Source organism: Lepidothrix coronata, unplaced genomic scaffold (genome assembly GCF_001604755.1).
Source record: "Lepidothrix coronata isolate B3197 unplaced genomic scaffold, Lepidothrix_coronata-1.0 Scaffold92, whole genome shotgun sequence".
In the NCBI taxonomy this organism is placed as follows: Eukaryota; Metazoa; Chordata; class Aves; order Passeriformes; family Pipridae; genus Lepidothrix; species Lepidothrix coronata.
In genome coordinates, this window is record NW_016690272.1 from 3,569,736 (window position 1) to 3,597,717 (window position 27,982).

General features: G+C 42.3%; 1 protein-coding gene across 1 annotated transcript in view; it reads left to right on the forward strand.

Annotated features, from left to right (window-relative positions):
- The window catches only part of PLCB1 (phospholipase C beta 1), a 277,548-nt gene extending 249,807 nt beyond the window's left edge, over positions 1-27,741 (forward strand). Inside the window, exons 16-31 of the mRNA XM_017821860.1 lie at positions 235-331; positions 3,415-3,499; positions 4,378-4,502; positions 4,773-4,927; positions 6,613-6,777; positions 8,032-8,131; positions 10,216-10,320; positions 11,079-11,188; positions 16,184-16,316; positions 17,109-17,162; positions 18,560-18,779; positions 21,934-22,111; positions 23,920-23,996; positions 24,086-24,175; positions 26,349-26,406; positions 27,528-27,741. Coding sequence (XP_017677349.1) covers positions 235-331; positions 3,415-3,499; positions 4,378-4,502; positions 4,773-4,927; positions 6,613-6,777; positions 8,032-8,131; positions 10,216-10,320; positions 11,079-11,188; positions 16,184-16,316; positions 17,109-17,162; positions 18,560-18,779; positions 21,934-22,111; positions 23,920-23,996; positions 24,086-24,175; positions 26,349-26,406; positions 27,528-27,629 — 1,854 coding nt within the window. The 3' untranslated portion in view covers positions 27,630-27,741. The remainder of the gene's footprint in view (positions 1-234; positions 332-3,414; positions 3,500-4,377; positions 4,503-4,772; positions 4,928-6,612; positions 6,778-8,031; positions 8,132-10,215; positions 10,321-11,078; positions 11,189-16,183; positions 16,317-17,108; positions 17,163-18,559; positions 18,780-21,933; positions 22,112-23,919; positions 23,997-24,085; positions 24,176-26,348; positions 26,407-27,527) is intronic.
- The last annotated feature ends 241 nt before the right edge of the window (positions 27,742-27,982 follow it).

Genomic DNA, 27,982 nt, shown 5'->3' on the forward strand with positions numbered 1-27,982 from the left:
AGTCCCTTCCCTAGGAGTCACATAAAAAGAATGAATACGGCAGCAGTTTAACATAAAATTTACATTTCATAGCAAATTTTCTTCTTTACTGTGTGATGCTCCCTATGTGAAGCATTACCTTCACTGAGCCAGGGTCAGGGGAAGATGCCACACCTGATAGAGAACTGGTCTTTGGTGTTTGTGGCCCCTGATGGACAGATCCAAGCTGCAGCCTTTTTCCCTTCTCTGCCCCAGGGTACTGCTGGGAGCGAGGCCATGGCCACGGAAGAGATGTCTAACCTGGTGAACTACATTCAACCTGTGAAGTTTGAGTCATTCGAGGTATCAAAAAGTAAGTAAGCTAAGCATGAGCAACACCTCCCACTGGAAATTACCTAGCAAGCCTTTGGCAGAAGGTTCTGGAGAAACGCTGCTTGGCTTCCTCTCAGTCAGGTACAGACACACGGATAGAAAGTCTTCCCTTGGTATCAGGCCAAATAAATCCATTTTTATTTTGAAACCTCTTTTAGTCGAAATGCCCAGCTTCATCAACAGGAAACATGCTGACATTTCAAAACCATTTTTGACAATTACCTTGCCTTTGTTGCCCGTGACTGAGGAGTAACTTAAGCAGTTTGAGAGAGGTGGTCATAAATATATTCCTACTTCTATTTTGCCTCTGCTATTTTGTAGAAGATTCAGAGGAAGCAGAGTGTGCCCTTCCCCATATGTAAATTCACTCTTTTCCTGCCTCCGTGTGTTGTATAGAAAGGCCATAATTTCATCCCCTGCTGACTTTTACAGAAGATGCCTTGCTAGGAATGCTCTCAGTGGCATCCTCGGTAAACACTGCAGCATCTTTCCCTTGCTTGGTGCACCACCCCCTACTGTTTGCCTGCCCCTTTTCACTTTGTTTTGACAGGTTTTAATGTGCTTTTGGCGCTTTTTAGTTCAGGAAGTGTATAGCACTTTAATTTATTCCAGATCCGTGGTGGCCTTGGCAGAGGACAGGTAATTTTTGCCTCAGTCCATGTCTCTGTACAAGATTTTGCATTTACTTGTGATGAATAATAAACATGTAAGAAGTTACCAACTGTTCATTTGCATGTGGGTATTTATACAGACACACACACAGGCAGTCACAAAATCATGCAGGGAGCTGGGCTTATTCCCTGGAGTAGTGTCCCTTTGGATGTTTGTAATCTCCTTCAGCTCTAATGAGAATTACAAGAACACAGTGGGAAGGAGATGTGCCTTCTGGAAAGGAAGCCATGTGAATCCTAGCAGGACAAGTTGATGCAGCTGCTGTAAAATTGTCTTGTTTTTTTCAGTTCACATGCCTGTGCCTTTCCAAATTTTGTGTTTTGTAGAGAGCTGCTGCTGTCCAGATTTTTATCCTAAGTTTTGATGTGACCTTTGATCAATCATACTGTGTCTGTGAACTCATAATATTAAGGAATTAAATTTCTAGTGTTTCTATCAGAAAAAATCGTCATGTGGAACACGTGGCCTGTTCATTAAAGCAGAGGCCTTAGGTGGTAAATGTTGCTGGCTGTTTAAAGCATGACTTGTGGGTTCTAGTCTTAGTCCTGGCCCGGACTCACTGCTGGATCTTCATTAAATTCAGTGAGGATGAGCTGAATAAAGAAGGAATTAGATTAGGACTGTTTCTTAGTTTGCTGCCTATCCAGTTCTTTCCAAGAAATTTTACTTTTGTTTACTTGACCTCAAGTGTAAGAGATCCAGAAGTGTAGAGACCCGTGGTGGTGTTTTATACAGTTTCATTGTTTCATTGTTATGGCATTTTTCTAATCTAATATTTGCTAGTTCAGAATTAGTTTGGATTTGTGATCCTGGCCTCCACAGCACCTCACTGCTTCTGTCACTCCCACATTTTAAAGGTGCATTTTCTGGTCTTGCACCCAACTTGTTAACAGAAATATTGAATAGCTGTGGATCTGTACCAGTCTCCTGATCACCCTCACTAGAAATATTCCCCTCTCTCTGACAGCAAGTAGCTGTAACTGTATTTTTCCATGTTTTTCAGACAGTTTTTCAATGAGTTTTTTGTTCATTCTGTTGTGACTTTCTCCTGACAAGATAGCATGGTATAAGCATCTATCAGTAGAGAGAAATGTCTGTCCTGCACAGTCTTTTCTTCAAAGGGCAGGTTCCTTAATTCTCTCCAGCTATTACAAGGAAATAATTGTTCTTATTTTAATTAGGAGTTTGATTAAGCCCTGGACAGTTCATAACTGAATCCTTTAACAGATACTGGTTCTGGTTTCCTACAGATGCTCTACTTTAAGATAAGGCTGAGAGATAAGAGTTTATTAATATAACAAATCCAACACCTAAGTGTTGTTCTAAGTGGAATAAGTGCAGTGTATGTGTGTGTGGTTAGTGCCATCCCATCAGTAAGGGGAAAGCTGGAATAAGAATAATCTCAGTGTGTTTATGAGGAGCTGAGATGGAATTGAGCTGGCTGGAACATCCAGTCTGGAGAAAGAGAGGATATTGTGTGTTGGAAAGGAAGAGGGAGTGGTAGGATAGCACCTCTAGGGAACCACAGAAATCTTTCACCATTAGGAGATAACAGCTATGAATAAAAGCAGTAGCATGATGGCCACTATTTAGAAATAGGGACCACAGTAAAGTCCCAGTCTCTGCTCTCCTGGAGGGAGAGAATCCCTTTTGGAACACCATGTTCGTGCTCTGACTCCAGCATGCCCCGAGAATGATTTGTAGCTCACAGGCTGGCAGCACATTTTCCTCTCACATTGGCCCAAACTATCCAATTCTTCATTTCTTTGGATCCACTGCTTCCTTTTTGGCTTCCTATGAGGAAAGTGCCCACCTGTTTCTGTCCTGCTTCTCTCTACAAGACAAGTGCTTTTGTTCAGTTTTATCCCCTTCCTGCAGCTTCACAGTTTGACTCCAAGGAGCTGGCCAGGCTGGCCTCCTGGCCATCCCTGGATTGCTGCAGCACAATTCCTTCTAAAACTCAGTGAGGCCGGTTTTCTCTGTCTTGTTGTTGGCTTTCAATGAAGTGGTGAGGCTAGAGAGATCTTACTCCAACACAGGCCCCACTTCCCTCGTTTTTAAAGAGGCCAGTGCTGAGATAACCAATGGATGTGACCTCCAGTGCTGTGGCCCCTTTCAGGCAGCATACACAACTGATTGGGATGAATCCTTACCTTCTGTAGAAAGGTGTAAAGGAAAAAGCTTAGAAGGGTCTTAGGACTTAGGCTTTCTGCTGCACATTAGGCTTGGGTGCATTGAAAGGCTGTGCCCACATCAGCCAAAGGTGAGTAACAAATGATACCCAAATTAATAGTTAGTCCTACTGACTCAAATGCTTAGGAGGAGCTCAAGTGTCACACACATTTCCTGCTCTGACGTGTCCCTGGTTTTATCTCCCCTTTGAACTTCCAGAGCGCAACAAAAGTTTTGAAATGTCTTCCTTTGTGGAAACCAAAGGGCTGGAGCAGCTGACCAAGTCTCCTGTGGAATTCGTGGAGTATCCTTGACTTTCAGAAAGCTGCTTGCTAAGTCTCTCTGTGTCTGAGATCTGTTACAGAGCTTTATTGAAATTTGGAGACAGGAGCTGGGGAAATAGGGAACATAAATGAAATTTGTAGATTTGACTGTCTTTCTAAATGAATTAATTGGCCTGAGTTCTGATGAGCTAATTTAAAAATTGTCATGAGTCCTTGTGCTGCGGGCTAGGACTAGAGGGAATAGGCATAAACTACATATTGAAGACCTGATTCTTTGTATTGTCATTGTTAAATTTATCATCCTGTATGAAGTGATACAAGTTATGGTGAGCAAATTGTCAAAATGTGGCTGACTTCTTTTTTTGCAAGGTGCTTGCTTTCCCATCATACCTCTACTTCTGAGAACTCTGAGCTGGTTTATTGCCACATAGTTGGTTGGGGTTTTTTTTTTATGACTTCTAGAGGAAAGCTAAGGAACGTTCTGTTTAGACCTTTTGATCCCATATCTCTCGCCATGGCTGCAGTTTAGAATGAACGATCAGGATAAAATAGTGCCTCAAACTGAACATCTCTCCCTGCTTCAGAGGAAGATTCCCTGTTTACAGCTAACTGGCCTCTATAAATGTAACCTTAGGAAAATCCCAAATTAGAAACCGTAATGATAAATGGAATTTTATGAACGTGATCTTCTATACAGGAACAGACAGCACCTTTAATTGCCCCGTATTTATCCTATCTCCTACAAAATTGTGGCCCTCTGGAAGCCTTATGGTTGCAGAAATCCAATAAGGATCCCACTGCCGTTCTGCAAGGAACACCTGCACTTCACACTGCATTTGCACCTCTCTGCAGAGTGATTTTTGTCACGTGTACTGTATCTTAACTACTCACCATTTAGATACAACAAAATGCAGCTGAGCCGAATTTACCCCAAGGGAACACGTGTGGATTCTTCCAACTACATGCCACAGGTCTTTTGGAATGCTGGCTGCCAAATGGTTGCTCTCAACTTCCAAACTGTAGGTAAGCTGTGCTGTTCTATGCATTTTGAAACCTGTACATGTCCAGTTCTTTGACAGAGTTTCTGATTCATAGGTAGGAAAGGCTTTTATGCATCAAAAGGTATCCAGTGATTGAATTATAGTACAGAGCTGCTAATTAACATTCTTAACACAGATTTTTACTATTTCTGTTACAGTCAGTATGAAATTACAGTAATTGTTGTTATTTTATTGCTTTTTTAAATTATCATCTATCCAGAACTTAATTCTTATCAATGTTTTTAACACCTAGATTTGTCTATGCAAATAAACATGGGAATGTATGAGTACAATGGCAAAAGTGGGTACAGGTTAAAGCCAGAGTTCATGAGAAGACCAGACAAACACTTTGATCCATTTACTGAAGGTATAGTGGATGGAATAGTAGCCAACACCTTGTCTGTCAAGGTATGTACAAAGCTGGTGGAAATACTCCCATGGAAATGTTAGAGCATAGATATATTTATTTTTCTGTTGTGCAGTGACCTAGGATATGGCTATACTAAGTCAAGAAAATAAAATACATTTAATTTCATGGAGTGACATTTAATTTTTAAATTCTGCCTCACGTTTCATGTTGTAGGGTAAATAAATGCATTTTTATTGTACGTATTCTTTTCCGCAGAAGTAATTACAGAGTCACAGCATCACAGAATTGGGAAGGCAATGGATTTAAGAGCAGCTGGGCTGTGTTTTTAGTGACAAAGGGCTGGATTTAAAACACGCTGTTGTGAAGTGGGAGGTTGGACTGGAATAGCTGGAACACCACAGTGTTTAGTGTAAATAAATTTTTGTGGTTCTCTGAAAGTTCTCCAGCAGAACTGTGGAACCATAAATGTCAGCTGCAATTCATTGCCAACTTGCTTTTCTTTTGAAGGACCTCTAATGAAGTTCAAGGACTGCCAGGAGCCTGCAAACTGAGAACTACTCACATGAATATTTTGGGGGATAAATTGAGTTGGCTATGCCAGGGTGACAAATTGATGCTCTATCTCCAGTTATAAAACCATCAACTTCCTCAAGTCCTGCTACTCCTTTAATGGACTTGTCCATTAGAACAGTGTCTGTAATTTGGAATCCACCTGCAAAATATCCTCCTGTTTTCACTGGGAGCAAACAAGCATTTCCTCTCAGGCTGCAGGCAGGAGCAGAGCCATGCTGGGAGGGAGGTGAATAAAGGAATAATGTGATGACATGCACAGTAAAAAAAGAGGATGTGTGGGATGACCTTTTGTGGTGACCTGTAATCACAGGAGCTTTCAGTGCCCTCCTGGGGGTTTAGAGGCACTTTCTTCTGCAATTATAGTAAATGGAGGTGGAAGTCATTCAATAGCTATTAGGAGATGCACAGAGTTTTTAGCAGGAATGAGCATCCAGGAGAGATGTCAGCTGCTCCTGCCTGCTCAGGGAAGGCTCTGCTGGTTATAATGTCAGTGCTCATACAAGATACAGCTGAGAATGGATTAAGATTTGCTTTAGGCAAGCCTCAGTTTGTTAAGGTACAGTGGTGCTGCTACACACTCCTGTGCCTCCTCAGCTTCCTGAACAAATTGCAGACCCTTCTTTCGTAGTAAAACTCCTCACCCTCTGTGAAGAGCCTTTCTTAGAATATCAACTTCTGAATTTTTTTTTCTCCCTCACAGCTATAATCCCTCTGCTGTTTATACCACTTTTTTTTTTTTTTTTTTGCCCCCAGCATTTTTTGAACCTGTTGTTGAGACTGGATAGAAGTTAGGAGTTCTCAAAGATACTGTGTTGTGGAACTAGGCAGCCAGATTGAGGATGAGATCCAAATGAGTATTCCTGCTGAGGGAAGGGCAGCAGCATGATCCCAACCACATTATAGCTCATAGGGGAATTCAGGACCGCGGGGTCACAGGAAACCAGGCCTCACAAGTTGTTTTGCTGTGTCTGCGATGAAACAGTGGGTTTGGGGTTTTTTTTCTGTTTGTTGTGGGTTTAGCTTTGTTTTGGTTTTATTTTGAATGCATACTACCTGATCACTAATGGGAATTATCCATCTGCATTTCAGCCTGTCATTTCCTAATCCACCAAAGTGGTCTCTTAACGATCCTCCTTTGTTTTGGCTTCAGATAATTTCAGGCCAGTTTCTGTCTGATAAAAAAGTCGGTACCTACGTAGAAGTGGACATGTTTGGCCTGCCTGTGGACACCAGAAGAAAAGCTTTGAAGACCAAGACCTCTCAAGGCAATGCAGTTAATCCCGTCTGGGAGGAGGAAGCCATAGTGTTTAAGAAGGTCAGTGTAGCACTTAAGGGCATTGTGCTTTTTTTATCTCTGTCCAGTGGGACATTTCATTACTGAAACTTTGCACTGGTTAGAAAGAAGAAGAAGAGATTCTGAATAGTTAGTTCTTGAACTGTTTGTTGTTAACCACTTTTGCTGAACTTTGGCTTCTCTGGTTGTGCCAGCTCCTGCTAAAATAAGGGAGTTTGAGGTCACCTTGGTTGTTTCCCTGGCACAGCAGATGTGGTGATGGGATCAGCACACACAGATCCCAGCAGCAGCTCAGCTGAATGGCCATGGCATTTTGCCTTGGCTGAGCAGCCCTCCTGGTAACCTGGGAGCAGGACAATGTGGATACAGCCCTGGTGACCTGCTGGCTGAGCTGGCACAGCCAAAGCAATCTGCTATCTGTGCTCAGCACTGGATTGTGCTGTATAAATACAGCCCAGGTGAGGAAACCACATAAATCCCATCCACTTGAGACATAACCTTCTGAGCTGCTCATGCAATTTGAACAGTATCACCCAGACATAATTCTCTAAACTTTAAAGGAGCAGAAAACACTGAGCATGTTTTAGGACTGTGCAAGGTGAATGTCCTGTTGTGCTCTGCAATCCACTTTAAACCAAAATTTGAACAGAATCTCTGGCTTTGCTTATTGACTACCCTGGTTAAGTGTGTATATATATCTATCTTTCTATATATCTGGATTCTCCTGAGTCCAGATATGTGTAAAATAATTTATTTCAGATTTCTTCCAGCAAATGCAGTTCACAGAGATGTTTATATAGTGGGTACTTGCAGCACTGCTTTCTAAGGAGTAGGGCTCCTTTCCCTGAATATTTGGCCTTCTGAATGACTTTCCTTTGGCAGCCTGCCAGAGCTCAAGTTTGGAAACATCACTAGCATTTTTCTTCTGCGATGAACTTCTAATTAGTGTACTTGGTTTCTCTATTTAGTTAACGATCGTGCCTGACTGCCTCTGTGCTCAGGGAGGCATAGGCTACTATTTTTAGTAATGTTGAAAATAAATTAGAGAAGCTCTGAGGTTTGGATTGTTGCTTTTTTCTTATCTTTTCTTTCAATGGCATATATTCTGAAAAAAATCAAGGCATATTTTTGGCCAATTTTAAAATATGTGTATTTCTATGTAGATTCGCCCTAAGTAAGTAAACGAGATGGATTATGCTACACAATTTTTCAAGCAGTAGTAAAGATCCCTAGCTTAGTAGGATGGTTTAGTAACCTTTTCTGATTCTTGTCTAGGTGGTTCTACCTTCCCTGGCGTGTTTGAGGCTGGCAGTGTACGAAGAAGGAGGGAAGTTTATTGGTCATCGGATATTACCGGTCTCAGCAATTCGACCAGGTAAACCTGTTTCTCCATCGAGGCAGACATTGTGGAGTGAAGAGACACAGCAAGGCAGAATCTCAACTGCTGTTAATCAGACTTGTTATTTGAATAATCTATCTCAGCTTTGAAAAAGAAAAATACCGTATTTCACCAGAAATTTAAATCCAGGAAAACCAATAGAATTAAATCGTCAGAGGTTTGGTTGGTACTTCCTTGTCTCCAGTACATCAACTTCATGCTGGCCAGGTTTATGCTAAACAGTGCAACTGTACACTTTTAAGAGGAAAGAGGGCAGCAACAGCCAACTTTGATGCCATCTTTGTGGGAATAGGAGATGGCTGGGAATTAAAACAAAGTATGCTCCTCTCACGTAATTTCTACACTCATGCAAAGACTGACCTATATGCAAGCTGTTGTATCTCTGTAACACCTTTAAATCAACCCAAAAATACTTTAATCTTAATCGCTGAAAATTAAAAGAAAAATATCATTAGTGGTCTCTTCTAAATTATATTATTATTTCTGTTATAATTAGTGACCACTTAAATGGGAATTGTCTTGTGCAACAGCTCAGCCCTTGTTTTCCAGGCCAGAGCCTTGTTAGAGATCCTTTTTCAGAAGGATGCAGTGACATTGGCAGTTTGAGCAAGAGGAGTGTTCAAATTCAGTGCCAGCTTTTCCAGTGAGGGGAGGAAACTAAATTAGGGCAAGCATATGGGCCATAAACACGCTTCCAGCTTCACTCACACTGGAAAAGGAAGAATATCTCTATCTGTACCTTATCTAGTCAGTCCCAGCAGTAGCACAAAACTCTCCTGTCCCTGTATCTTACAGTTGCCCATATTATTCCTGAAGAAGAATCTCCACACCTTTTTCATGAGCCAACTCAGTTTATCAATCCAGCAGAAAGCTGTTTTACCCCAGCTGCATTTTCTGCTGGCTCAGTGGCTGTAACTGCCTCCCGGGGGATCTGCTGAGCTCCAGAGGAAGCTGGGTGATTGGGGAGGAGAAGGGGGATGAGAGGGATTTCCCCCCTGTGGTAAAAGTGAGCTCTGGTCCCCTCTCATGGGCCTTGCCCTACGTGCAGCACAGAGTCCATTCATCACATCACCGAATCCTGGACCTGCTTTTGAGCTTGTGCTCCTTAGAACCAAGACCACTGTGTGAAATCATGCAAGGACTTCTGAGAGCTGTTACCCACAGGCCTATTTTCTGTCCTTTTGACTCGAGTAATCATTAGTTTACACCATGTGATGGAGAGCAGTGTGTTGGGGTTAGTTTATTTAAATACTGAAAATTTACTGGAGGAGGTTGAGAGAACTGAGAACCCTTTGTAGTGTGTAATTTCTCTCTTTGCTGAGATGCTGTTGAAAACTGTATGATACTGTCACACAAATCCACAGAGTTACCACTATTCCCAAAACAAGGATTTAGCTGTTACTTGGAGAGGGAGTTGTTCCCATCAGCCAAGATTCCCTCAGATAAATGCATCCTGCTCATGACTCGTATCCTGACACTGCCCCCGTGTGCAGCTCCCAATCCATGCCTTAGGAGAGCAGCCTCAGGCATGGTGAGAGAGACACCAATTTGTGAGGCAGAGGGTGCAGCTTTGCAGCACTGCAATGCTGTGTGAGTTTGGTGGGGCTGGAATTCCTTCTCTCCCATTCCTGTGCACTTCTATCACTGTCTTTAAACTGCCAGTAATGTGTCTGAATGTACAGTGAGGCATTTTGGGGAGCTAAATTGATGGAAGACTCTTGAAAATTGAGAAAGAGCTACGAAACTAAAAAGCATCCAGACAAAGGTAATAAAAGAGAATGCATAAACAATTAAAGAAATTACAGTTTTCAGCATTATTCACGTATGTAAAAATAAAGGGAAAATATGATTTTAAAAGGCAGTATCACGTGCCTATCCAAGAGTCCTGTGTCTGTGAACTTCCCTCTGAAACCCTTCAGGTAAATCTTTCCCTTCCAGAAGTCCCTGGAGTTGGCTGCTTAGTTGGAGCCACACTATAAATAACAAATGATAACACAGTTACACTGGAAATGCCTGTGGAAGGGTTTATTTTCTGAACTGGCTGTCTCTTTATTTTGCAGGCTATCACTACATCTGTTTGAGGAATGAGAGGAACCAGCCTTTGACACTGCCAGCCCTCTTTGTGTACATAGAGGTCAAAGACTATGTACCTGATACTTATGCAGGTAATTCGGTGACATTTTCCTACTGGGGAATGTAAAGGTTAATTGAAACACAAAATACATGTGGTGTAGATGACTTGCCAGATTGGGATAACAGCCCTGTGAATAAAGGCCTGCATCTGATGGATCATTCTGTCTCATCACTGGCAGGAGATGGCCTGATTTACAGGGACTTGCCTGAGGTTTGGGATTAGGGCCAACTCTTTTATTTTCAGCAGACTCTAAAGGAGGAAATACCCCGGGCATTTGCCATTGGAACACAAATGAAACTTTGCTTGCACGACACACCGGGGTGTAACTGTTCCCTAAGCAAAGAGCCATGCTTAAGGTAGAGAATTGTATTTTGGCATTGGCTGCAAACAAGGATAGGTTTAAATGCCATACTGCGAAAGACCCTCTCCAGTGAAAAACAGTATTCTGTGTCGCTATTTCAGTTTTTTTAAACGACGGAACTTTCACAGAACTTTTTGTCTCTCTGTGCCTCATGTGAGGCAGGATCCTAATGGGCTGATGCTGTAAGCTTCAAAAATGTATAGTAAAAAGACTGCAGAAAATGCACACCCGTGAGACCCAAGCACAAAATCAAAGAGGGTTTGTATTTGCACATGGTGGTGTCCTCCCCTCCACTGCTCTTTCTGGGTCCTAGGAGTATCTATCAGCAGCAGACCTGTGTGGAAAATACTGCCTCTTTCTTAAACCCTGAGGAGCACTGGAACCATAACAGGAGGGCTTTGAAACTCAAGTATTTGCCTTATTTCTAGATGTGATTGAGGCCTTATCCAATCCAATCAGATACGTAAACTTGATGGAGCAGAGAGCCAAGCAACTAGCTGCACTGACTCTGGAAGATGAGGAGGAGGTAAAGAAAGAGGTAAGGGGGGTTTCTGAGCCTCTGAAAGTTATGCTGCAGTATTTGAAAGCCCCTGTTTTGCTTAGAAAGATAAATATTGGAAATCCTTGGAGATTGTATGTAAAGTTCTCCTGTAGAATTAGACTCAGGTAACACCACAGCCAAGGAGCTTTGCACCGTGTGTGTGGTTTTGCTGAAGGCAGCATGCTGTGCACTGAGGAAAACTGTTGTTCAGAGGTAAAGAAAACGAAAAGCTGTGTTATGTGTATGCTGTACAACTCTGTTATGTAGTAACTGAAATCTTTGTAAGTCATTGCATGTTGTTTCGCGGTGTGATGCTGGTTCCCCTTACAGAATACTCAACTCTGTGTCAGTGGCCTTTCCTGAAAATATTACAAATTGTACAGAGTTTCAGACTGATTCTGGAGAGCTTACTCTGTTGAGAAACATTAATGTAGCTTAGATTATTGTTTCTCTGTATATTCACTGCAAGCAAATGTGTCCTAAAGAGACAGAGGATGATTATACAGTTATTTAGGTGGGAAGAGGCCTCTGGAGTTCAACTGATCCAACCCTTCATAGATGTCAGAGTGATGAAGAGGGAGGAGGAGACCATAGTCAATAAATGTTCCAGCCTGTTGTAGCTTTAGCTGAAAGCTGTGGGAGCCACAATTACGGTTGTTAGGTATCTATTTGGATAATGTGGTTACCTACAGACTGACCTGTAAACCTGTTTTGTGTATAATTGAAGGTGTTGTGCATACAAATGCACAGATGTTACTCTGAGCATAACTGAGAATCCTGACGGTTCAGCTTTGGATCTGATGAACTCTGTACACATTCAGACGTTCTCTCTGTCCCAGACGTTGTCACTGGGACATCTTCTAGTGTTTGAAAATATCAGCTTTGCCTTTCAAACATTGCTTGTGTCAGATGTTCCCTGTGTGAATCAAAAGGCACTTGGTGCAGATGTCTAGTGAAGATGGAGAAACGCTTTGTAATCCTAAGCTGCCCTCAGCTCTGGTGCCTGTCTTCTTCAATTCTCAGATGCACAGAACCTCACTGAACTAGATTTTGTAACCAAGAATACATTCCCAAAGCAGACCAGATGAGTGAAAGTCATTACAATTCAGTGGCCAACAATTTACTCTTTGTGCAGTGTCACAAGTTCTGCTGAATGAGGACACTGTGAAATGCTCAATAGTATCTTAGACATTTATCTAGGACACTCTACACATGAGATTCTATATTAATAGCAAAGAGGGTTTTTTTAACATAATCTTTTCAATACCTTAGAGGTCATTTTTACTTTTGAAAACCTACAGATTTTCCTGGTGTGTACAGGCTTATTTGTCAGTTGGAAACATTCTGTCATAAAGTATCTTCTACAGCAAATAGGAAGAAGGAAAGATGACTTGTAGTGCTGACTTGTGTAGATGACTTGTGTGTCAGGGAGCTTGGAAGCTCCTAAAGGAGCTGTTTTGGGGTAGCACAGAAATATACTGTAAAAGAAAACTGTAGTGATTGTGGCGGTGCATTTGCTAAAAATGGGGAGTGGTTGAGTTGGCCGCAGTATCCAGGCACAGGTACAAAAGTGCTGCTTCAAGTGGCAACCTGAATTCACCACTGTTCTATTTATAGAGGCACGTCCTGGGTAAGATATGCAGCCAGTCTCTACTTGGAAATCATGAATTACTTCACAATTTTTTGTGATGGTAACATTTTCTTCATCTGGGCCTGACTGTTTTCTTCCCTTACACTGGCCCGTGACAATCACTCCGATTAATAACTGCGAGTGCATTCACTGGCAACACAGCTGAATAAACCCAGGTGTGCTTGCCAGAAAAGTACCCATAAGTGCACCTGGATTCAGTTTTCCAATTCCCAGTTCCAAATTTACACACCACAAATGATGGTGTGCAAAGCTGTGCTGTCTCCCAGCGCAGATTCCACCTCCCCACACCTCTTTGCTTCCCCTGAGCTGGGTTCTTGCAGCTGTCAGAGGAAAACTAAGGGGTTTTTTGGTTTGCTGTCTAGAACTTTAAGATTCAAACTCCGAAGGAAGTTCCTCAGGCTCCTTGCAGAACAGCAGTCAAATAAGCTGCCTAATAGTGAGTTGTTTTGAACAACTAAATCAGCCTTTCTTTGGGCTTCATGTTACACTGCCGATTGATAATCAGGGTAATTACAGAAACAAAGAATGCCAAAGAACTTATAGAACTTCCAGCAGCTTTTCTGTATTTCTTTGCAAATTTCCCAGCATTAAGTGTAATAGGAATTCTTCCTTTACCTTTCTGATCAGTTCTGGCTTTCCAGCCCGGCCTTGGAACAACTGTTCTCAGAGGATGTTAATACCTGCACTGTGGGTTTTGCGCCTTAAACTGTGTTTAACTGAATAATTTGTAAATATTTAGGAGCATGTTTAGGTGGTCTTGTCTTCCCCTGCCTACTATCCTTTACAGACAGGAGGAATAATGCAAAGAAATTTCCTTGGGAAGAGTTAATCCCAGCCTAAAGTAGTTTGATGTAACTAGCTTGTACATTTTCACCCCACAGCCACGGGAGCAGAAGTGTGTAGGGGCCTGGGAAAAGCCAGACAGAGTAAAATGCATTTTGGCTGTGCCTGCTGGTGAAATGTCCTTGGGGTTGCCTGCTAATTCCCACCACAGAATTGGAGTCAGGAGGCCTTCCTGGCTCATTAATGTGTCTGACCTGTTGTTTATGCCCATAAAACAGCGTTGAAATGGAAACCGTTGTTTTGCATGCCTGGGTATAAATCAGATGAGGCCATTCGGCTTTTTTGGTTAAATAAAATTCTTTTGATAGGGGCAGCAAACACCAAAACATCTCTGAGAGAGCAGCTGCGCTTTGCACATCTGATACCACTGTTTAAATTGAAAATTCAGGCACAATTTTGCAAGTCATAACGACCACACCGAGGTACAGTAATGGAAATAAAGTTGATCTGACACTTCTTACAGAGAGCTGCTTACACTGGGTTATGCTTTGCCAAAGAGGATGGAGGCAAACTGGTTTATGAACTGACCCCCCCTCAATCCCAATACATTGGGAGTACAGCTCCTTCTGCTTGTAGAAATAAAAACAGACCGTATCCATGCACATGGGTACCTCTCTTCCTACTTAGTAAATACACTAAGTATATTTACTAAGTAAATATGTATATATTTATATTTATGTATATTTACTAAGTATTTACTAAGTATTGCAAAGGACATGGCAACGTGTGAAATGGAAAACAGCTTCTGAGAATATTGAGAGTATAAATTAAAAGGTGGGGATTACGTCATGTTTTAAAAAGAGCCTGAAATATTCTCCACCAAGGAAAAATCGTGTTTACTTTGGCATTCTGAGTGATGAATTATGAGATGAGAAAGTGCTTTTTAATGAGATTAGACTGCTTGATGTAGTGAAAATTACTCTTTATTCACTTCGTGATCGCATCTCACGTTTCTGCTTTGGTTTCTGAAAACAGCTGTTTCATGTCCAAAACTGACAGGCTGCATTAATAGTTTCTCAACAAGCTGTGATGCAGCATTTTGGAGCACATACAAACCTAGTCTCCAAAAAAGAAAATACCCACTTTCCCCATGCAGTGACTTTTGGGGCACAGACCCGCCAGAAGTCAGGAATTCCAGCTTTATTTGTATTAAATGTTGATGATCTAAGTATTGTTTTTATTAAACTAATGAATTGCAGCCTGTGAGGAGTATTTTAAGGAGAATTAAGGGGGATAACCATATCTATGTGTGTTTGTCACAGCTACAGCTTTTGCCAGTCACACTTCTTCTGTCATAAATGTTGGCTAGGCCGTGTTTTTCTATATTTTACTGCACTTATTCCTGCTTGATATAAATGAAGTTGTTGGCACTGGATTTCAATTGTATCAGTTGTCTCTCCTGTAATTTTGGTGGAAATCAGCTGTTGAGACAGAAATTATTTTGCAGCACACAGTGTGTTGTCAGGGCCAGGCTGAAGGGAACCAGCAGCAGGAGCAGTGAGATCCAAATGCCTTTTGCCTCTGTCGATGCAGTGCAGGCTGATATTTTGCAAAGTGTGGAGTGGTCACGGGGAGGGGGAGAGGAAAAACAACAACTGTGGTATCCTGCCTCTGCATGCAACGTGATTACCATCAAAGAGTGGAATGGAAGCAGCTGAGGGAACAAATCCAGAACTGCCCCGAGGACACCATGGCAACTGGCCCCTCGCAGGGACAGCAGGAAGCAGGGCCTGGCCATTTCCAAATAGGAATTGCTTTGAATGACCTTCTGTTCGCTCAGTGCTGCGGGCTCGCTTAAAACCTCGTGCTCACAGGGAAAACTGTGAGATGATCAGTGTGTGGTACTGAAAGCCTGAGCCTTAAGGAGACTGGAGAGGAGGAAAAGATTGTGGAAAATGCTTAAATATTTGGATACCACAGATGTATTCATGCAGCAGGATGGAGGTACTGTTTACATATTATCCTTGGAGTGTAATTACAAGAATGTAGGATCTTGGGAATCAGAAGTATGTCTCTGTTCTGGAAGAGTGGTGATTAATGATAGTGCTGTGTCTATCTATGAAATTTAAAAGTAATTTTGTGCACACGTTTTGTTCACAGCAGGGATTTGAGCAGCATTTTCATGCCAGCACCCACATTATTTCTAGAAAGATTTTATGGCAGAGAAGAGTGCTTTTCAATAAAATACGGGTTTCACATCTGGTGCAGCTAATGCATACTGTACTGAACAATGTCCCTGATGAGTTATATCCACTTAAAATACTTTTTCAGAATAAAACATGCTCTATTTCTTCTTGAAATCTACCCTGCAGAAATGAGCCACCTGGGCTACTATGGCTCTTAAAGATATCTTTTTTTTTGTTGTTTTCTTTTAGGGTGATTTTTAGATGTAACATTTACAGAATTTTACATTTAAAAAAAAGGAGCCTAAAGTAGACCTGCAAACAAATTAAGCCCGTTGGTTGGGGAGAATAATGAAAATCGTTGTATATTTTCAGATTGACCACGGAGATGCACCATCTGAAGCTCACAGTGAACCAAGGCCAACACCAGCAGAGAATGGAGTAAATTACACAGCCTCTCTTACACCGAAACCAGCAACTCAGGTTGTCCACAGCCAACCAGCACCAGGTTAAAAAAATAACAGTTTTACAAGTGCTTTGTGTTTAAAGAACAAAGGGGGGTTGTGTGTGTTTGGTTTGGTTGGATAAATAGGTAGAAACTTTCCCACCACTTTTCTGTGCTGTTAGGGCTAGTCTTCTTCAGATATACAAATATCTTCTATTCAAGGATTGCTTTTGTGATGAAAGTGAAGTTCATTACAAGCAAGAAAACGTGCTGGGGTTTTGTTGTTGTCATTGTTGTTGCAAGTGCAGGAACCTCTTGGAATTGTTTTTACAAATCTGCCCAATTTATGCACGTAATTACATCTTGCTCCACACACACACAAAAACAGTCTTAGGTACTTATCTGTGTTTTCTGTGGACATACCTCCTATAACAAATGCTTGTCAGATCACAGTGTTTGTAATTTTATGACTGCAGTCTGCACAGGCTTGGTCTGACTGACTTCCAAGGAGCGGGATCCTCCTTGTGTACAGAGATTTTGCACTGACCTCGTAATGCAGGGCTGTCACACTGTCAGCCTAGTGCCACTGAAATGACTCCTGTGAGGGAGTTCAGTGGCATTCCCCTTATAAATAAACCAGCAAAGCTGAGGTGGGTTTTTGGAAGGTCACCTTTTCATGTTCCTTCCCAGGGTTATGTTGTTGTCCAGCTCCAGGTGTGTTTTCTCAGAGGGTTAATAAATGCCCGTGTCAGTGTGTGTCCTGTGTCACCTGCCATGTTTTGACACCCAGTCAAGCAGCACAATAATGGCTGTTGTTGTAAAAGAATTGGAACTACTCATCTCTTTTACCTCCAGGTTCGGTGAAAGCGCCTGCCAAGACAGAAGACCTTATTCAGAGTGTCCTCACAGGTAATAAATGCACAGGTCACACTGCATGAACGACGTGCTTTTTTGTCAGGAAAACAGGTTTTTTGTGGAATAGGCCCCCTGGCTTAGGCATTTCTTTGAGTGATTAGGACCGCAGTAACTCCTAGAAAATGTACGTGCCATGTTTTCTTCCTCAGATTCGAAGTTATTAAATGTTTGAGCACATTCCATGAGATTGGGTGCCAGAGGGAATTTTTAAAAAATATCCCATTGTTGTAGTTTCACAAGCACCAAGTTACCATCTAATGCAGACAAAAGACCAGCATTATTCTGAGAACAGGAGCTAAATTCTTCCTTAATATAGTGAATAGGAGTGAAACCGTTTTATCTTCATTAGCCTTGCAGTGTTCCCAGTGCTCCTGCAAAGCTGAAAATTACCATTTCATTGAGCAAACTGGCCTGCCAGTTACATGGGACCTAGGGTTCAACTGGGAGCCGTGTCCTCCAGCTTGGAGTTAGTTTAGATTGCAAATCCCATAAATCAGCTGATTTTATAGTTGTTCTTCTACATTAGAACCCACTCCATGCCCAAATCCTGTGCAGACCTACATTTAGGTGTGGAAAACAGGTAAGATGTGATGTTCTGTGTGTTGTTTGCCTCTTACTCAGTCTCCCTCAGTGCAGTAGAAGGAGCCTGGCCTGGAGTGTGGGAGCACCTGCTGGCCTCCCACAATCCATCTGCTGTCTGGAGAGGGATCTTCAGCCTGCCTTTTCCAGAGCTGTGACCCCAAATCATGGAAGTCGTCATTCCTTCAAGCCCATTGTGGTTTTGAATTCTGCTTTGGGGTGAGCTCGGCGTTCAGCCACCAGTCCTTGGCTGGACTGGCAGCCAGGGCGCTCTGACTCTCCTGAGGCAGAGTCTCCACCAAGAGAAGTGAAGTCTCTCCTGAGATTCCATGGGGATACTGGGACAGATACCTCCAGCCAGTGCCCAGGTCAAGGCAGGAGAGCAGGGGGTTAAGGGGGGTTTAGGCATCAGCATGTTAAGAGGGCCTATCCAGAGGGAAGGGAGACCTGAAGTGTTGGGACAGTGGGTACAAAAAGGACCTGTGGTCATATCTATGTAAGATCATGGTTTTATATGTTGGGCTGATGAAAATCTTTACCATCTGAAAGGGGTTGAGGAAAGAAAGCGGAAGGATTTTATTTTGCTACGCTTCTTGGTGTTCTAAATTTTCATCTCTCTTCTCACTCCTGTCAGTTAAATTTGCCACAGTGTTTTCAGTCTAGTTACCTTATTTCCAGGTAAATCTACTCAGTTAGTTTATGCTATCATTTCATTTACCCACAGTGAACAGGCTTTGTTTCATTCCTGGCTTCACTGATTGAAATCGTGCATTGTTAGAAAATTGAAGTGGCTTTTGTTATTGTCATTGTAGAAGTGGAAGCACAGACTATTGAGGAGCTGAAACAACAGAAAGCTTTTGTTAAGCTTCAGAAGAAGCACTACAAGGAAATGAAGGACCTTGTGAAGAGGCACCACAAGAAAACCACCGACCTCATCAAAGAGCACACTGCGAAGTATAATGAAATCCAAAATGACTACCTGAGGAGAAGGGCAGTTTTAGAAAAAACAGCAAAAAGAGACAGCAAGAAAAGGTATGTTAAGCAGCTTTCCTGATCTTGGTATTAGAGGTCTTTACTCAAGTCTTCTTTTCTAGTAGACAATAAATGGAGGTGACATTAGAGCACAGAAAAAATCAAAAGCAGCAAGATCCCTAGTTAATGGGGATGAGAACATTGTCTCCAAGTGAGAGCCTTGGAAAAAACTCGTGATAGAGTAGAGGGCATCAGATGTAGAATTAGAGAAAAGAAACACCTGAAGGTTATTAAGATCTAACTACCATTTAAATCATGATTGATCCAGAACACTTGGGGAGTATCTTACTGACTGCTTGGCTTTGCTTCTGCATGCACACTCCTTCTGTGCTCTCTCTTTTCCAAGCCTTGCATCACCCTGTCCCTTTGTGTGTTTTGGTACGATTTTCATATTTTTTTGTTTAGGTAATAATAAAAAATGAGAGCTGTATTTATCATTTTCAGTTTGAAATGCAAAAGACTGCAACGACTTACTGATCTTCACACAATTATTGCCTTGTTCCTATGACAAGGAACTGTATATTAATAAAGGTCAGTTCTTAACTCCTGGCAAACATACACACACATAGATCCAATCGGTGTCTGATACTCTTGCAATTGAATTTTTATTCCTCCTGTTGGTGCATCATTCTTGTTTTAACATCATTTATTTTTTAAAGTAATTAGATAAGCACAGAAGTCCTTTAACTTTTACACGAAGCTGATATGGCTGCAGTCCTTAAATATGAAGACATTGAATAAAAAAAAATTACTGGTACTTTTTGGTAGGAGATCATCAGAGAAAAAAGCTGCAAACGTGGTCTGGCTGCCAAGCTTGTTGATGGTCCCTCTAAATGTAAGTGACTGGGATTCAGGCCATAACTTGTCCCTAGGAAGGAGCTTATTCATTTAAGCTCTACTGATGACAGAATGTCATTGGGCTTAATAAGAGCTTGACACTCATAATATATCTACATTCAGCTGGCCTTAACTGTTGCCAGTTTTTGGGCTTCCATGTTCTATACTTGAGTTTAATAAACTCCCTTAATGACTGATTGTCAACTGCAGGCACAGGGATGTTTGATCTGCTGTGTTTTCTGTCATCAAAGTGTGTGACAGACAAAACAACATCATGTTTCTCTTTCCTCTACCATATTCTGTTCACATTTAAGCAGGAAATCAAACCTAATAAGTAAAATGACTCGTTTATCTTTGAGCAAAAAAGGATTTGTTTTTTTTGTTGTTGTTGTTGCTGTGTTATGATCTGACCATAAATCATTCCTGATATCAGGCAGTAAAACCCTGCAGTTCCAGTCCGTGGAGCTGTCACAGGGGTTTCAGAGACCTGAAGTTTTACGAGCAGATACAGAGAAGTCTGAAGGTTAAAAAACTGGAGGTTACATTCTAAAAAGGCAGGAATACATTTGTAGGGGGTTTCAAACCTGCAAGTGCATTTTATCTCAAGCAGCAGCCTTCTAATGGAATCCTGCATCCCAAGGAAGAAGGCGATTTGTATCATTTTAAATTATTACTGAAGGTATTTGCCTGTTAACTGCAAAGTATAAATCACTACTTCATCAGGAGTGCCTGTGTCAGACAGCCATAAAAATGTGTTGTCTCTGCTCAGAAGCAATCTGTGCTTCATGCCCTTGTCTAAAACTGAGCCCAGATTCAGTAAACTCAATGCCTGCAGGAAGTCTGAAATATTTATTTATCCACATGCACAAGTGTTCTGTTGGTGTTGTTCTGAAGTCCCTTTAATGATCGTGTCTTGTAAAAAAGATAGTATTTGAGCCAGGGTTTAGAAATAGGCCTGAATTCCTTTTCCCAAATATGCAAGAGGAATGTCAGCTTTAAAATGTGTAATGGCATAATACACTGATTGTACTATTCATTAATGCTGTCTTCTGGCTCTGTAATATTTAAATTCCCCTCACCTATCACACTGACAGCACTTAACCTCTTAGCAGAATATTCAAATACAATAAAAATACAAGAAATAAAACGAGGCTACCTTGGGATTTGTGTCCTCGGGCCGATGGAAGCAGATTCCCATTATTTCAGTTGGAGCCACTCTAATTGACAGCAGCTGCACACTCGAACCTGGGAGAGAGGAGAGAGACAGCCAGTGTGGCAAGTTCTCTGCATTGTAATCCCTGCACATTTCTGAGTAGCAAACTCATTTTTCTCCTGGTGTCAGCCCCCTCTGTTCAAGGTTTTGTTGTTTTGTCCATCTCCTGTGCTGTTCTGACGTTTCCCAGGCAACTGATTTAACACCTGAGCACGGCAGCAAACACAGCAGCAGAGCAGGGACACAGCATAATCTTAGTTTTTAATATATTTTCCTTGGGTTTGGTTTAGTGCTGCTCTGAGAGTGATACTGGGTTTGCTGCTTGTTTTTCACTTGAGCAGTTTAGTGTCCTCATGTCCTCTTTCACGGTTACATCCACCCTTCCTTGTGTCTTAAGGAAGATTAAAATATACCCAAACTATTCCTTAGTGTTGCTTTTCAGCTTCCTTGATGTGTTGTTCCTTTGCTCCCATGTGTTGCCCGTCTGAGCTTTGCCCCCCACCGGGGTGTTCACTTCCCTTCCGAAGGCAGCAAATCCATGGAGCCCTTTCCTCTGTGCGTGCTATGCATGGCATTTCCTGAAGGGGGGACAAAATACCAAAAAAAAAGGGACGTTCCTGCCGTTTCAAGCGTTTTATAAATGCAGATGTAAAGTCGGGCTTTTGAATTTATTGCTGTGAGCGCAGGCAAGGGTGACTCAGTTTCCAAAATACTTTGCATTCACCGTTTCTGCTGAAGGCTGTGCAGCTTTGAAGTTCAGGTTACGTGACTGGAAGCGGATAAACAAGTTCCATGAGCATCTGTTTATGGGAAATCTTGGCAGTATAGCTAATTTGTACTAGATCTGGTTGACAGCACCCACGGTGGGCCAGTAAAATGAGGTTTACAAGCAATAGCCATCCTGTTAATAAACTGCTAATACTGTATTTTCCCTAAAAGATTAAATTATTGGACTTACTGGGGCTAAAATCACTTATCTTGTGGTGCTGAGGAAATTATTAATGGGATATTTATAAACATTAGCCTTAAAAACAAGGTGTAAGTGAGGCGGAGTGTCCATGCCTTGTGACTGAGACCTTTGGGGGTGTGTGTGTGCCTTTGCAGGTCTGAGACGGGCAGCCCAGACCACAGTTCAACTATTGAGCAGGAATTGGCTGCACTGGACTCTGAAATGACCCAGAAGCTGGTGGAGCTGAAGGAGAAGCAACAGCAGCAGCTGCTGAACCTCCGGCAGGAGCAGTATTACAGTGAGAAGTACCAGAAACGAGAGCACATCAAACTGGTACGTTTGTCATGGCTCTGCTTTCCCTCAGCCAGCTCGGGGCGGGCAGTGAAGGCAGCACACCGGAATGACATGGAGCTTCCTTGTGTCACTTGGCCACTAACACTTCCAGCAGCTTGGAAGGCTTTGCATGGAAGGCAGAAAGGCAACAGGGCTGTTCCTACCTCTAGTTACATAAGTCCCGGTTTGCTGCAGCTTTTGGATGATGGTCCTGTTTTTTGTACAACACACAAGGAGGCAGGATTAGCTGGAAAATAAATTGAAACACCATGAAAATAAATAAATGAGAAGAGATTCAAACGTTCCCCAGGACAGAGAGTCGTGCCAAGGAGTGTTCCCGTTGCAGATGAATGCTCTGAGGGGATGCAGGACATAATCTGTACATGGTGAAGAAATATTTTGTGTCCATTAGTCCAAGTCAGCTTGTGTTTTTACAGCTGGAGTTTGGCTGACAGCTACAGCAGGATCATAGGCCCTCTGAGCTGAAATAGAGGAGCTTGGGCAGATGGCAGCTGATGCTAATGGACATTCTTAGGCAGAAAGGAATACTTTTGACGGGTGTTATGAGAGTACAAACTGTTTCTTAACTCCAGACAATCCTCTCTCGCGGTTTTTTCGATTACCTGAAGTTTTGCCTCGGTACTGTTGGGCGAAGTGGTCTGTCTGCTCTGCCCTGACGTCCAAAAAGAGCAGATCAGAGGAGTGACGTGTGTGGATATGTCTCAGCAAGGCCTTTGCACAAATTCAATTAACAGTTGGGGGCTGCAGCTTAGAGATTTAAATTTTTATAAAAATGAACCGTTTTGGACCCACATAGTTGGGCTTATATTGTAAGGTAACTCATTTCTCTTTCCAAAATGGGAAATGGCCTTTCTCAAAAGCAAAGTCACATTTTTGGCATTATGCAGGCACGCAGTGTCCGACTAAATTCATATTTTAGTACAGAACTCTCAGACAGTTTTCCCTCTGAACTGTGCAGGAGTTAATATTCCAATTAAAATCTGCCTTGCAGCTGCGAGATCCCCTCTGATGTCTTTCTTTTAGAGTTGAACCTATTGTCAGTACCTTTATCCTTTTATCTAAAGAATGAAAAGCTGGATCAGACCAGCTATTATTATTATACATTCCTGGCCCATCACCCTGACAGGGTTTGTTTTACAGAATCAGACTTTAACTAGGGGGGGGTGATTAAACCAAATTGGTCCCATTTCCCACTTTATTCACTGTTCATTGAAGTCCGTGTGTCCTCTCCCATCAGCATCCCCACCACAGGGCTGGGACTTGGTTTGGGGTTTCAGCACAAATGATGTGGGACCCAGCACCGGGCAGCAGATTCCAAACCAGCCACTCAGATCCTTTTGAATCCGCGATTCTGCTGTCAAAATGCAGGTTATGCTCGTCTGTGCTTCTTGGCTATTCAGTGACACGGGAGTTCAGTTTGTAATTTGTGTGGTGCAGGTTCAGTTTGTGGCCATCTCTGAATTATCACGGGCGTTTCGATCCCTAGCAGAGGTAAAATCTGCTACACATGTTTTGGTTTTACATTTTAATGTGGGGAAACTGAACCACCTGGATGCACAGAGAAGCAGTAGTTTCTGTGGAAGTCGGGCACACACCAGCCTGGCTGAACTCCACCAGTTAATAATGTGTTTACACTGATAAGAATATTGACTGGCTTTGGATCTCTGGGAATTAATCTGGGAATGGCGTAACACTTTCTGCTGCAGGCTTTTGAGGAAACTTGGATGCCTCTGTAATATTTAGCTGTAAATACACATTTTTGTTTCTTGGCATTTTTTTTTTTTTAGCTTATTCAGAAGCTGACAGATGTAGCAGAGGAGTGTCAGAACAGTCAACTAAAGAAACTAAAAGAAACATGTGAAAAGTAAGCACTGTTCCCCTCACCATTGATTGCTGCTCCTTGGGGGTTTGTTCAGATACATTTTGAACTTGCCTTTGTTTTTTATGCTTCAGAGAAAAGAAAGAACTGAAGAAAAAAATGGACAAGAAGAGGCAGGAGAAGATCACAGAAGCAAAGTCCAAGGATAAAAATCAAATGGAAGAGTAAGTATACCCCTGGATCCGTATCCTTGTAGGTTATGAGGAGGCCAGAGTTTTCCCAACTGGAAAATCAGAGAACAGTCTCGACCCTAAACAGAAGGCAGCCTTTAGTCAGACCTCACCAGAGCAGTGGAGTCCTGACTTCCACGATACCAATTCCATTACCTGGCACTAATCTAATCTCCTGCTCTGGGAGCAGGGGAGCCTGGGTCAGCAGGTGCTGGTGTGTGGGGTGGGGGCACGACAGAGCAGTCCCCCAAAATGCTGTTATTCCAGACACTGCTCCTCTGAGTATAGACTTACTTAGTGGCTTCAGTTCCTGCAGAGCTTGATTTCACCTTCACTTAGACTTTTATTCCTGAGTTATCTTTTCTTCTTAACTCGAAGTTTCTCTCCAGAAGAAATAGCAACAACATACTTTAGATTTACTCTGCTTTTGTGATAAATTCCCCTCATATTTTCAGCTAGTGATTCTCCTCCAGTGATGGTGTCACTTTGGGTGGGAGAGAGAGGAAAGCTGAGCTCTGAGGGTGCAGTTTTTCTGAACAAGGATGGGAGTATTAATTTCACTTATGCACCACCAGACAATACCAACCCGAGTTGTGCAGGTTGGTTCTATTCTTCCCAAGGGCACAGCATCTAGGTTTGTTTGCCCTCCTTCATTTGTTTTGGCAAGTAGCTCAAAAAGAAAATGGAGCCTTTTTATCTTGTACTGTTATTCTTGTGACCAGTCTTTACTTTAGTAGCATTTAAGGGCAGTTAAAAATACAAGAGGAACAAACAAAACAAAAAAGAAAATCGGAAATGTTTGGGGTTTACCACCTAACAAAGGCACAACTGTGTGTGGTTTTCTACAGGTGAAAAGGGTTAGCCAGGTTTTGGAGCCTCTCAGCAGACAATCTGTGTATTGGGTAACACTGAAAGAGGTGAAGTGCTTCAGATGATTTAAGAATCAGTGCTATAGGATTTTAATAAACGTCCAAGGAAAAAAAAATAACAAATTGAGAATAATTGATTGTGAAAAAGAGGGAGAAATACTTAATATGGTTAGAGCTGGTCAGGGGGGCCTGGAATTCGTATTGGAAAAAGGTAGTTGGGCATTACGGAAATGTTACAGCAGTGAAAAATCAATGGCAGTAGGAAATGATTTGCTGAGGGGTTAAAGGGACACCAGTGAGAAAGGTTCAGGAACATACAAGTAGCAATTCTTTTTTGTTTTCCTTTAATTTTTCTTCTCATTCTTCCCAAGGGCTTTCCTTTGCCAGGCTTTTTAAAGAGCCCTTGGGAAGGGTGAGGTGGGGGCGACATGGGAAACTCAGCTTTCCTCTGTCTGTGACACAGCTGGTCCTCACGCTGGCAGCAGGGCAGGGGGCAGCAAGACCTTCTGGTGAATCCCATTCCAGTTAGTCTGGCTCAGCTGTTGTTTATCTAAAGCTTTTTACTCGGGTTTGGGAGAGAATTTTGCACAGAGATGATATATCGTATTAATGGTTCTTACCTAATTTTCTTTCATCCATCCCGGGCTTGTGTAGCTGCCTAAAACCACATGATTTTAGTGCCACCTGAACAGCAATTTGCTGATCTTGACTGAGGCAATTCCATTTTAGAATTCTGTCCTGAAACTGGTCAGCTGAAGTACCCACAGATTGTTATTTTATATGCTTCTATGTCTTGTCTTCAGCCGTTGACCGATGGTTTCGAAATAATTGTCTCACACAATGACTTAAAGTATTTCCTCCAAGTTTCTGTGGGGACCCCAGTCACGTGTGCCCTGCTCTCTGTGGGATCTCCGTCCCAGGCTGTCACCAGCAGTCCCTGCTCTGACAGAGGCTGTTTCTCTGCTCCATGAAGTGCCACAGCGTGGCACTGTGTGCCTGCTGATGGCTGTGTGCGCTCCCAGACCGATTTGGAACACCAGCACCGCTTGGAAAACGTTATCCTGTGGGAAAAGCCCGTCGTGGAAGAGCGGGGGGTTGTTGTGCAGGGCACGGGGAAGTCTGAGCCCTTCCTACAGTGAAGATGTTACAGGGGCACCTGCAGCAAGCGCACCAAAGTTAATTAGTCAGATCCCCGCATTCACAACACGGCCCTAATTAGATCACAGAGAGGTGAGGGCATTAAAATCCCTTGGTGTGATGTTATTGACCACAATAACTTGTTGATTGCTCCCCCCCAGAGAGAAGACGGAGATGATCCGATCCTACATCCAGGAGGTGGTGCAGTACATAAAGAGGGTATGGCAGGCCATGTGTTTATTTTTCATTTGTGGGGATAAAATGTCAGCTTTCATCTTCTTTGTGATATTAAACTGCAGATTTCGAGCTTCTGCAGCTACTGATGTTTCACAGGTGCAGCGTAGACTTTTCTTCCCATTCCAGTTAAAGGAGAACTGGAATTTCAGACAGTTCTTTGTTAATTATTAGTCAGTGTTTGAGGGATGGTGCTGAGAGAGGCAGATTTTAATACAATTTCATCTTTGAATATCCTTTGTGTACTCATGGAAAATATAAATTTTTTTAATTGGTTGCTCTGTCTTTAAATGCAAAGATTGTATAAGGAACTCTGAAAGTCAATAAACATTTAATTGCAGAGTATATTTTAGCTGTAATTGGATTTGTACAGTTGCTGAAATGTAAAAAGCATTCTGTGAGCTCTGTAAACACAAGTCAAAGAATTTCATTACAGGTGTTAGCTCTGAGCTTTTCTGAAGCCGTGGGTGGTTTACACTGGGCTGAAAGTGTGCACTGCAGTGTTTTGATGTGTGAAATCACTGTGAAACATATGCAGCTATTGAATTTTCTCTTAATTTCAGTGCACAGATAGTTCAGTTCAAAAGTTCGTTTCTCTCAGGAAGGTCTTGATTTAGGAAGCAAGCTGAAGAATTAGCAAACTAAGCATGTTTAGTTCCTGTTGGAGTTAATTCCATGTCTGAGTGCTTTATTACATGGGGCCCAAAATTGATCAGCATGTGCATTTAGGACTCCAGGATGCAAATCCCCTTCTTCTGGGAGCAGGGTCCGTCTCTCACAGCTTGTATAAGAAAAGCTAAAGCAAAATAATGTAATTTTAAAAACTGCATTATGCTTTTGATAGCATTAGGAGTCTACAGCAAGTCCTTTAGACATTTCTGATTCTAAATCCTATGTGTGAAATCTGAGATACATTGTTCACACCCAACTGTTAGAGCAGTGGTGTGTAATTTTATATTGGAATTACTGATAGTTTTGATGATAACTTTCTGGTTTTAATGGATGACAACTTTCTGGTTTTAATGGATGACATGTTTGTTGGGAAAGAGGTGGGAAAGTGAGGCTGTGCAGTCTCTGAAAAAAGCTTCTCTTCTATGTTTCTGCAGCTAGAAGATGCTCAGAGTAAAAGGCAGGAGAAACTTGTAGAAAAACACAAGGAGATCCGTCAGCAAATACTGGATGAAAAGCCTAAGGTAAAGAGTTTTTGAACATATGTTACACTGCTAAAAGTGTCCTTCAGGGAAGAAAGTGTTCTTGCAGCAGGTAGGCTGATGTTTAAACATGAGATGATCCGTCGGCAGCCTCAAAGCCATCGTCACTAATATTCAGGGTGAAAAAAGTCAAGTGGCAGCCTAGCGTGGAGCACCACTCCAGGTGCAGGTGTCAGAAACTGGGCTTAAGTGTTCTAGCACTCGTGTTGCTGAAAAGCCTTCAGTGTGAGAGGTGCTCCTGGCCAGCAGAGTGTGCCCTTCCCTCCTCTGTGCCCCAGCGGCACGGGAACAAAACACAGTTTACATTTGAAAAGAAAAAGAGATATCTCCTTAGCATGCTCCCCGCAGGT